General features: G+C 41.2%; 1 protein-coding gene across 1 annotated transcript; it reads right to left on the bottom strand.

Moving 5' to 3' along the window:
- Nucleotides 1-3,734: 3,734 nt before the first annotated feature.
- On the bottom strand, nucleotides 3,735-11,661 carry PTGS2 (prostaglandin-endoperoxide synthase 2). The gene is made up of 10 exons (XM_076339550.1): nucleotides 11,549-11,661; nucleotides 10,971-11,087; nucleotides 10,717-10,860; nucleotides 10,094-10,237; nucleotides 9,531-9,712; nucleotides 8,613-8,696; nucleotides 8,179-8,425; nucleotides 6,890-7,176; nucleotides 6,579-6,726; nucleotides 3,735-6,425 (listed from the first exon to the last, which is right to left on the bottom strand). Exons 1-10 carry the CDS (start codon nucleotides 11,598-11,600, stop codon nucleotides 6,019-6,021), a joined length of 1,812 nt encoding a protein of 603 aa, XP_076195665.1. The 5' UTR covers nucleotides 11,601-11,661; the 3' UTR covers nucleotides 3,735-6,018.
- Nucleotides 11,662-11,898: the final 237 nt, after the last annotated feature.

Here is an 11,898-nt window from a genome sequence, read left to right as displayed (position 1 = left end):
GAAGCTTTTTGGGGCTTAAAATCATGCTGAACAATTGACGCTTTTGCAGCCTTGCGGAGCTGGGTTTTTACACCAAAGCTGTGTTGCTTCTCAGGGTCTCGGTCTCACCTCCCATCTCTGAAGACCTGCCAGCATAAATTCAGAAATATCCTTATTAGCAGCCACATGTTATGGCATTACACTAAAGCCAGTATGACTCGCACAATGTTTCCTTGATGAATGCTTATGAAAATATTTTCTTTGGGTAGATCTTCATGGTATAGGGGAAAGCAAGATGAGATGACGTGCTGCTTGGGGAACATGCCTTCTCCCACTGCCACCGCTCCGCACCATGGTGCTCAGTGTGATGGGCATTGCTTTCACGTTTTTGCCCATTTTGCTGTGTGTGTGTTTAAAAAGTTTCATGTGCTCTCATAGAAAAGTCTACTACAAATGCAGTCCTTTTGCAGAAAATGAATGGGTGTTAAAATTATCTGTCAGCAGGGCAGGTTTGAACAAGGATGCTTGCACACACCTATATCCACTACTGTGTAAGCCTGAAGTAATGAGCTACACCTGGTTACCATGAAAAAATAGAGTGCAGAGCAAGAATGCATTTCCCGCAGGATCCTCCTTTACTTTTTGCGAGTATTTTTGGTTTTATCCTGAGACAGAAGCATGAACTACTACTTTGCTACTGTATTAAGTAAAGAACTGAGACACTTGCAAGCAGGATGCTCCTAGTTATGTGACACTTTGTATTTCCCCCGTGCCTTTCTGGTAACAGCTACTAATTAACAGAAAAAAGAATATTAGGATTACAGTTGGTTAGAAGATGCAATGTATTTTCAACTTTCTGCAGACGTGCCCTGCAATGGGCTATATCCTCAGCTGGTATGCAGTGGGTTGGTTTGAAAGTAGATGCTTTGAACGTTATCTGCCTTCTTCCCCCAGATTTGGGGTTTCTGTGCTTTGCTTTCTATCTGATGGCTAATACCCACTGGATAAAATGGCTCATCTTGCCCAGAACTGAGGACAAGCAACCAGCATGAGTCAAACCTTGAGTGCTTTGTACCCTGCCCTCTCCCAACGGTAAAGTAGTGAGATCCCACAAGCTTTAATATTCTCTCTCTACTGATCGTGCTCAGTTCCCAACTTGCCCAGGCCACCTCTGACTGTCTGGTTTCTCAAGCTTTAGCATGGCTGTAAGTGAATGCTGAGATTTTCAGTGCAGTCTCAGGATTTTCAGCCAAGAAAAACCCAGAAAGGAAAATTTGTGAATTTCTTGTGCTACCTTTTTCCTTCTCACTTTCTTGACATCTACTTTCTGTTTGTCTTACTCCTGAACGGCAGAGGAGGAATGTAGTGGTTGGGGTTTTTTTTTTGGTTGTGTTCAGTCTCTTGCCAATATTAATGAAATTATCTGGACTTACAGAGTGAGTAAGCACAGGAGTCACAGGAGATTTTATACTAATTTTAAAAAATAAGTATCAGAGGAAAAAAAGTACAATTTGAAACCAATCATGTTGCCTCTCAGTATAATGTTATTTCCAAACTGAGACTCCAGATTAAAGGAAGAGGAGCACTCAGCTCTTTCCAAGGAGAGTTTTTTCCATATGATGTTTCTTTGTAATGCTGCTGCATTTCTGCCTTGTGTGGCTCTTTTCATGCCTTTTAGCAAAAAGGTTAGGATCTCTCCATTCACCTCCTTTTCCATATTTAGAGCATATAGCTACAGCCTGCTCCTTTCTGTCATATATATATATATATATATATATATTCTTACAACTTGCAGGTTTTTTCCTTTCTGGTCTTCCAAAGGAAATATCACCTTTGCAATAAGCTTTTCCAGAGCTATTTACCTATTTCAGTAGCTGTGAACAGGCAAGGAACAAGTGATGTGTCCGTTCCCCTCTACCTGGGTTCCCTCTCTCCTTCCTATGCAGCTTGGTCAAACTACCTGTTGACTTCTCTGGATTGATGCCGAAAGCTGAAGGGGTATTTTCTTGCAAAGCAGAAGCCATTTGTGATAGAAATGTCTCCTGAAATCTGGGTAAAGTGGCTGCCTTGGGAGCATTAGTGCTCCAGCGTAAAGGTCAGTGCACCTCCAGTGAGTGTATCAGAAGTAATAAACCTGTTCAGATGCCCGTGGGGCTCCGACTCAGCACCCATAAAGACCTCTTACGCAGTCGGCAAGCGAGCAAATGACGTACGGCAAAAGCCCTTGGTAAAGGTGATGGTGTATGGTGACCTGCTCCCAAAGCACGGAGCTCTCATGCTCCCTGATGGACTTCCCTGCAAGGGTATGACTTAAATGCTAAGCCCCCTCCTTTACTGCATTGCCTTGGGTGAAACAGTTACCTCAACCCAGGCTGGAGAGCAAGTATTTCACAGGGCAGGTTTCCTCTGAGGAACATTCTTGCCTTTTGTATCATCAGGACATGCCCCTGCTCAGAGCAAAGGAGGAGCTCCTCCACGATCAAGCTATCTCATCCATCATGCACCGAATCCATCTGGCCTGGCCCTTCCCTAATTAAGGCAGCAGTCATCCAAAACACCTTTTCCGTGGATGACCTTGCTGCTGCCTTCTTGCTGCCGCGCCTCCCCGCACAGCACCTCGCCATCCCGGCGGCAGCAGCTGAGCCCATCCTCCTCCCACTGAAGTGACCAGCCTCCTCTTCGCTCACTCCCTTGCTTGACTTCCCCTCAAAACAGAAACCTGTCAGAAATAATTTAACTTGTAGAGCGAATGAGTTGACTGGTTATTAAAGAAATAAAACCAACACATTGCTCATACATGGTCTGCACGTGCGTCCATTCACCCACAGCCTCTGCATGCAGCCAGGAGAGGGACTGGAGAGATGCTCTTGGAAGGGTCCTCAGGACATTGCATTTTTGGGGCTGAAGATGGTCACTGAAGCAATGAGGAATGAGTTTTAAGTTGACGAGAGTTGCTGGAGGTGTTTAGGTGCCTGGGTACAATAGGAATATAAGGGAACTGCACACTGGTGGAGATGGAAAGGAGCTACCGAGCAGAGGCAAGAGGACTGCCATATTCCCAGTGCTGGAGGGTCATTGGGAATATAGCACCGTGGGTCACTGGGATAAGCTTAGACCAAAGAGGATTTTGGGTGGTTGGAAGGAAGGTGACACTGGGTAAAGAACTGTTGCTATGGGGTTGGTCACTAGGAAGAGGCTGTGAGAGGACAGGGCACCAATATGGGGATGGAGGAGAATTAGAGACAGTCAACAGTGGGATGATAGTAGGGGGCTGAGCACAGAAGGGTGCTGGAGGTGACATTTGGTCAGTGACTGCATGGAGGTGGTAGGAGTTGACTGAGGCAGCACAAGGTGCATGATCGCCTTGGTTGTCTCCTTCATAGCTTCCCCTCATTTCTTATCAGAGATCAAAATGTAGGGAAGAGAGTAGGTGGCGTGGGAGGTGCTCTTTAGGAGAGGAACACATGCAACTCCAATATTGTACTTTCCCTCTAAAACACCTGAGAGAGAATTATTATAATAAGAATTATTATGGCAAATAGCAGCTTGCTTCTCTAGGGATGTTATAGTAAAATCCCTTTTCACTGGTGACCAGAGGGAAAAAATAACCATATTTGGATAATTTAGTTACAGGCAGATATGACAGAATTTAATGCTGGAATTCTCCATTTGATTGTGAGTGGCAATTAAGATGAAAGAATTGTTTCATACTAAATATTGCTGAAAGAAGGCACAAGCAAATGAGCCCATACAGATAATGTTTTCAATTTATTTATATAAACAATTGCATTTTAAAAACATTCTTGTCCTACAAAAATAAAGTGAAAAACAATTCACAGAGTTTAAATAAATAAATCTCAAACATACACATTTATCATGAGCAACTTGAACCCAGCCAAACCCAGCAGGTTGGGTCACAGATAAGTGACTGTTGATACGTGGCTGCAGAGTACAAAATGCACAGTGAACATCATTCCTTTCTGAAGCAGCTTGTAACTTAACTCAAATGACATGGTCTGAGGAATTCCTCTTTACCTACCCTAAAATAACTAGATCTGTCCAGACTTGTCTCCCTTTAGACTTTAAGCCAAACAAACACTTTTCCTTGTTAATGGCAGAAGGGTGCTCTGCAGAAGTGTGTTCCAAAGATGGATCTGAATGACAAATACATGTTTAACAAGTGTCCAAGCAGTTTTCACTTATTAGCCTATACAGTACTGACCACCTTTTAATACAAGGTTATTGAAGTTTTTCCCTTCTTCATACTTCAAATAGAAAAATGAAAACAAATGCCCTTCTTTCTCCCAAAGCATTCATACCAAAGACCACCTCAAATCAGTCACTGGTATTGATTGCTATAGGAGATCTTGATTCAGCTATTCACGCTAACAGTTAAACTTACACAGCATAAGGTAATTGGTGTCTCTAAACAAATCAACAGAACCAGAAGTCACAGTCAAACTATACTACTGCCATAGCCATTACAATGCACGAGCCTCTACAAATATTTGAGAGAGTCAGACAAAATATAAAACTCAAGTCCTTTTACTCAAGTAGTTAAAGAATTTTGAGCAGGGGCACAGAATACCAGGTTGCTGCTCTATTCCAGTCTGAAGTGACTTTTTCTTTTTACCTACAGTTCCCCAGTTGTTTTTATGGGAAGATCATCTTCTACATTTCATCTCTAGAAATTAAAAAAAGATACCCTTATATGCAAAGTTTGAAGTGCTGGTACAAGATCCTGTGTAACTTCTTATGTGCCCAGATGAGACTAGATATTTTAGTTCTGGATCAAGACAAATATATCTAGGAGATTTTGTACTAGCCAATTTTAATTAAGCTTAAGCCACTTACTTAAAATGCCTCTGTTTATAACTTATAAACAAAACATTATCCCTCCTTCCCACACAATAAATAGAACTAAGTCACAAGTATGGCTTGTATACATAGCCATAAGCTACCTTCAAGTCTTGGTGCCTTGAAGTTTTGCTAGATCTATTCTGTATTCATTTCTCTACTGTGTATGTTTACACAGCTTCTCAGTTTTTACTATTCCCCAATAATCTCCATGTTTTGGGTACACAAAGCTATACTATAGTCACATCTTTAACTAAAGCTATACTGTCCATTTGTCCTTAAGGTGACAGAGATTAAAATTATATTATCAAGTAGACTAGAGAACTACAGCTATGAAGAGAATACCAATACTTTGGACTATGTTTAAGACCTCCCCGAACTTGCACAATAAAAACATCTGTATCAAAATACAAGCAGCCTTGTATTGCAGCCTGAGAGTCAGTTATTTCTAAGCTCAGTACCTTATCATCCTCTTACACAAATAAGACTTCTGTGACATATGCTTCAAAAAAAAAAAAAAAAGAGTAGGACCCAAGAGAAGTTCGATTTTCTTTAAATAATTAAATTAAAAAAGTATAATGCCACATGAAAGTAGATTTACACATGAAAACAAACATCTAAAGTTACTATACAAAGTGCCTTATTTGCAATGAGGGAGAGGTAGTATCAACAATAAATGCAATGCATTTTCTGACTTTATGTAAATAAGTGAGTCTCAAGTACATGTATTTTTTGTTAATCTTGGAGTGCTCATACTGAATTCATAACCTTTTCTGGCAGTTTTCATTAAGTCAACTTTTTCTTGTACTTTTAGTTCAATGGCCTGTTTACAAGTTTAAGTTGTGAGGCAATAACTTGCTTTTGTAGTGTTATGTGACCTATCAAGTGAAAAGACAAAAAACCCCACCAACACCCTTTGTCAAGTATTAAAACAACATTAAAAAAAGTTGGAACCTTTGTCCACTTTGGAATACATAGTTCTGTTACAGAAGAATTTAAACAAGGGATTCACTACTGTAGAGCTCCAACACAGAAAATCCCTTTTGCAAGTGGAAGCCTTACCTGAGTAAGGAATCTAGGGCAACCCCCACAATGAAGATGCTCAAGTTTTTTTTTGTTTTTAAACACTTTAAGCCATAAATAGAATAAATTATAGAGTTAATTAAATAAATAGATGGATTTTTACAACTCAGCAGATCGCTCTTTCAGTAGTAGTGTGGGATTGATATCTTCTATTGCTGTTTTTGAGGTACTAACATTAATAGTTGCCTCTGTGGGTTCAGGATTTAAGATGTGGAAAGCAGTGAAAGGACACCCTTTCACATTGTTGCAGATGAGCTTCTGTAAGGAGGCAGTATTGATTATTTCAAAGCCCACTTTTCCACCAAAGGTGCTAGGCTTCCAGTACTCAGGGGAGCAGATAGCATTTCCCATCAGTCCTTTCAGAGAGAATGGTGCTCCAATCTCCACCATTGTTTCACCAAAGATGGCACCTGGTCGTGGCTTTTCTACAAGAAGGCCTGGGTACAGCTCCATAGCATCAATGTCTCCATAAAGCTCTTCCAGTTCAGCTGCCATTTCTTTTTCTCCTGTAGTTATTGATGAGTAAAAACCCATAAGTGGAAAAAATCCTATTTTTATTGCAACACTATCCTGTTCAAGTCCAGTAATAGCATTTCAGGACTCTGTTAGCCATTTTAGGAAAAGGGCTCTTGTTTGTTAGAAAGGATGAAAACTGTTACCTGTAAGTTCTTCAAATGATTTGAATGGTTTCAACATGAAGCGTTTCCTGTACTCATTCAAGGACTGGTATCGCATTTGTCTGCTTTGGTCAATTGAAGCCTTTGCTACTTTCTGTACTGCAGCAGGAACATTTTTTCCACCAGCAACCTATTTAATAAAGATGAAAAGTAGCAAGATCTCCTGATAAGAGTCACAAGGAAGTTGTGCCTTTATAGTACATGATTAGTTTTGGATAGCATTATTCTACCATCTTGTCCCACCCCCAGTTTAGGTCTCTGTTGGTTTACAGGTGACTTGTGAAAGTACCTACCCTGCCAGCACTTTGCTTGGAGAAAGATTTCACCATATGGGAAAGTCCATGTTCCAGCATTATAGAGTTGTTGTAGAGGAACTGCTGGAAAGTGTACTCCTGGTCATGTATCTGGAAAGTGTCAGGCAGAAGTGGGTGCCAGTGGTAAAGAGTATTGAACTCAGCTGCAATTCGGTTCTGGTATTGAAATTGCTGGTTGAACAGCAGCTCAGGATCAAACTTGAGTTTGAAGTGGTAGCCACTCAAGTGTTGTACATAGTCCTCAATAACGATCTTGATTGTCTCTCCTGTTGGTCAGTGAAACAGAAGAGAATATTGGTACTGGTTCCCTGAGAAACTTCAGCTGATTACCCTACTCTGAGACAAAATGCCATTTCTGAACTGTTCTTAAAAAAAAAAAAACACACCACACTACAGTGATCAGGATAACCAACACTTCAACATTCTGTTATCTCTTATAGAAAGTGATTTGTGTATTTTATGTGACTAAGAGTAAGGGGTGGAACAGTACTTAAGATCCCAAGAGCTTTTGGCTATAGTAGAGAAGTGTTTTCTGTAGCCTGCTTTCCCCCCTCCCCCCCAAGATATACTTCCTTGTATGTTCCACAGGACAGCACACATCAGTATCTACATCATGTTCAGTTAATACAATACTCTCTAGGATAGAGGTAGGGGATAATGAAGAAAGTTGGTATCTGAAAGCAGCTCTCAGCTTCTGAGCTGCTTAATAAAATTGTCTTGGTTTACTGTTTCAGTTTGGGCAAGGTCTTTCCAAGCTTAGTGTACATCATCATTTACACAAAACAAAATACCACTGAACAGATAATTAGACAGGAGAAGTATTTAGAATTACATTTTACATAGCTTCCCGAGGTTTAGATTAATCACAGCCTTTCTTAAGCATACCTGAACTGACCCAACCCCAGGGGAAAAAACCCACAAGATCTGAGAGTCTGATGTCATCTAGCCTCACACGCTTTCTCTCTGAGAAATGAACCTTAGCTTCCTGCCTTCTCACTGCTTTGAGTTCTGTTTCCCTTAGATAAGGGAATTAAGTATCCCTTAGCTTAGTTTTCTTCAGTTTGTCTTTAACATAGCTGGGAGGAAGCCATATCTTAATACAATCCCAGTGACAGGTCAGGAGAGCTCAGATGTATGCCCTCACACACCAATTTAAGTAATAGCTTTTCCTCTTACTACACCTACTGCAGCTGCAGTAGATAACGGGTAGAAGTGCCATGCTCAAGAGAAGGTCAGAGTTGCATGTAAGTTGCAAAAGTGACACTCACCTATCAATATGAGTCTAGTAGTTTGGAACAGCTGCTCATCATCCCACTCTGGATGCTCCTGTTTCAGGATGTCACAGACCCGGTTGTGTTCCCTCAGCCATATTGTAGCATACATCATCAAGCCTGGGACCAAACCAAACACCTCCTGCCCAACAGAAAACTGCAAGTGTTCAGGTATGTGAGGAGGGTAGATCATCTCTGCCTGAGTGTCCTTCACTGTTGGTGGATACATTTCTCCGTCAATCATCTGCCAGGGGGAGGGAGAAAGAACAAAATAAAAGTTGTAAGCTATGATGCTTGAGTTAAGCTGTGTTGATTCTGTTAGTACTGACTTTAAGCTTACACTTTAGATCAACTACACTATGCACAGAGTGCTAGTTTTAGGAAATATATGTCATCCAGTAAGAAGGCATAAGTTTTGAGGTAAGACATACCTGGTATTTTAGCTTTCCATCCTTTAGAAGTCTCAGTTTAAGTTGTCTCTCCAGAGTCTCTCCATAAATATGGTTCAAGTCAACCTATAAAATAAAGCATTTGGAACATAAAGCCAAGCCACATCTTTTGCTATTTTAGGATAGGTCCCACTTCTATGGATGCCAATAGGAGCTCATCCCTTAGATGTTTACCTTTTAATTACATTGTTACCTTATAAGTATCATGCACTGATATTTCAGATGAAGCCAAATTATTCCCTGGCAACTGGAGCAATCTCTGCGTAAGAGCAAGTTTTTAAATTGACTGGCAATTTAAGAGGACTCTGTTCAGTGTCAGCAGCTTTCTATTATGCAGACAGCTCTTTGTATATACACAAAGATTTTATAGCTTTCTGGTTTAGACATACACACTACACTTATATTGAAGAACTCTTTGTCCAAAGGCTGCCTGTTTTGTAGATAGAGATCCTAAATCCAAGTCTGCTTTTGAAGTTTTTTTTAAACTAAGTCTCTTCAATTAGCAGCACATAAAATACTTTACAGTGCTAGATACAGCTCTTTGCAACCAACAGAAAAAGTCCAGAACCAGTGAGTATCCAGAACTTATCTAACATGCTTTAGGTGAAAACAGATTCTTGGGAGGAATAAAAGAGTCATACAGATCACTGTGCAGATATTTTAAACAGAACCAGATACTTTGCACAAGCAGTTCTGACCCAGAAAGAGATGCTATTGAGTGCTGGAGTTTTGCCTAAGGAGAAGTTACAGAAGGGGTAAGCCCATCAGTTTGTGCCAAACACTGTCGCACAGCACATGCACCAGTGTGTGTACCCTGACAACCTGTAAGATACCATTCTAGCTGCTCAGTAGCTCCTAAGAGCTAAGTGCTGCATTCAAGTTACAGAGCTATGATCGTACCCCATGACCGAGAGCTTTAGTGAAGCCAGGTCCTTTCTTGTGGTCTGTCTTGAAGAACTGATGAGTGAAGTGTTGGGCAAAGAATGTGAACATCATATTTGTGCCTTGTGGGTCAGGAATAAATTTTTTCCTTAGCAAAAACTTCTCCACAATCACCTTTGAATCTGGGAGCTCTTTCCTACCTGCGAGAGAAAGAAATAGTGAGATATTCAGGACAACTATGTTTATGCAATACTTAATTTTGTTCCTAACAACAAGAAGTCTAAGACTTTCAATGTATTATTGAAGGGGAGCAGCATACAAATAAGGGGAGTTTTCTGCTTTCTATGCTTACTTTCTTGATTTTATTAGAAACTTTTAAATTCCCCGTTTTTAGCATGTAACTCAATAACAAGAACCAGAATAGTTATGTTTTAGGTCTTTACACAGTGTATCCAACAACATGACTATTCTTAAAGTCAACTACACTGAAAAAAGGTTATAGACAAGCAGGTCTCATTGTATTTTCTAAGATAAGCAGAAATTCCTAGAAGTGAACATTACACATCTGGTTTATTCCTTACCTTTAACACCCATTGGTGTTGGACAGTCAAGTCCTACCGGTGGAAGGTTTCTTGTGTAATAGGAAAGATTGGAATAAGCTTCCCAGCTTTTGTAACTATAATCATTATTGTAAATTGGTGGGCTGTCAATCAAATGTGATCTTGCTGGAAAAGGAAAGAGTATTGTTGTGGTTATTTTGCCTTTTTTTTTTTAAACTGTACATTCTAGTCTCAAAAAGTAAATCACAAGGCCAGATCTCTTCCATATATTTTGGCAGCAGTTGCATTGACAAATTCCACACATATCAGTTACTGATGTTAAATGGGATTACAGTTACTGAATAACAGGACTGGGTCCTGGATTATCAGCTGGATCCAACTATTAACATGAGCAATTTGGTGCAAAGCCTATGCTAGCAAAGTCCTGGATTCTATTAGATATTAGAGTAAAATTCATTTCCATTTCAAAGCATGCTTCATACAAGTCTGCAGTCATGTCAAAATCTTAAGTTTTAGTTAGAATGTTTTTACCTTAGTGCATTTTAGCTTGCTAACTTTATACATGGACCAATCAAGTACAATATTCTGGAGTCCTATGAATAACTTCTGCCAGTTAAGAGAACTAAAACAGAACTCATACTTACATGTTAATACATATCTCATAATAACATCTCGTAAGAAGGGAATGTTGTTGATGATATTCCAGGCTCCTTTGAAGTGGGTGAGGATATAGTGGACAGTATTTGGCGAAGGTTTCAATGTTAGCCTCAGCCACGTGAAGAATTCCGCTGTGAGCATCGATGAAGAGATTATTGTAAATTGCTATTCAGAAAACCCTGCAATCCTGAAACTGAATTCTCAAACTTCATTTCCATGAAAAGAGACTTAAGATACTTACGTGTTGTACAGTTTTCCCCATAATATCCTGTCCTTGTACAGTCACATTCATACCGATCAAATCCTATTGTCATGCATACTCCTCTGTTCTGACATGGGTTTGAGCAGCAAGGGTTGGCTGGAATGAAACCAAATGCTCTAATTAGCATCTTATATGGCTACACTGGTATTCTCATCTCACTAAGCTAATTTTTCAGATGGAGGTAGACAATGCCATGAAGTTTAATGCTTATCAGGAAGACAAGAGAATGAACATCCATTCACTTTAGACTACTACTGGTAATAGTTATTAACAAAAGTATAGGAATTTGTTGTGTGTTTCCTTACAGCAGTAAAGCACCTCAGAAGGGTTGGATTGTCTCACACAGGCCAATAGAAGCCTGACATCCTTTCTACCATACACCAAATAGTCAAGCAATCACAAAAGAATATAGAACATTTTAAAAAAAAATCATTAAATCCATCTACAGCTGAAAAGAAAAAAAGAAAACCCCCTCCATGGTTTGAATCACGATTCACCCGCGGCCGGACCCGCTCCTGCCCCCATGAGGGGAGGGGAGGGGAGGGGACGGGACTCACCTGCGTGGCTGGCAGCCAGGAGAGCGGCCACCAGGGCGCAGGGCAGGATCATGACCCGGTGGAGCTGTGGCGGGGCTCTCGCTGCGTTCCAGGCTCTACGGGTGCTCGGCGCCGAGAACCCAGTGCCGCTCCTAGGTAGGCGCCGGTCTATTTATCCCTGGTGCCGCGAATGAGTCACCCCCTCTCCGCCCGCCCGCCGGAAACTATCACGAAATGGGGGATTTCGCGCCGCTGTGCGCCGGCCCGCCCCGCCGCCGCTCGTTCCCACCTGCCGCGGGCCGGGACCGCCCGCCCCCGGGCGCCGTCACGCTGCGGCGGGGGCGCTGAGGTGGCGGTGGACGTGCGGCGGC

This window comes from Aptenodytes patagonicus, chromosome 5 (assembly GCF_965638725.1).
Source record: "Aptenodytes patagonicus chromosome 5, bAptPat1.pri.cur, whole genome shotgun sequence".
NCBI classification, from domain to species: domain Eukaryota; kingdom Metazoa; phylum Chordata; class Aves; order Sphenisciformes; family Spheniscidae; genus Aptenodytes; species Aptenodytes patagonicus.
The sequence above is the reverse complement of the archived record's forward strand: the minus strand, read 5'-3'. Positions and strand labels throughout refer to the sequence as shown.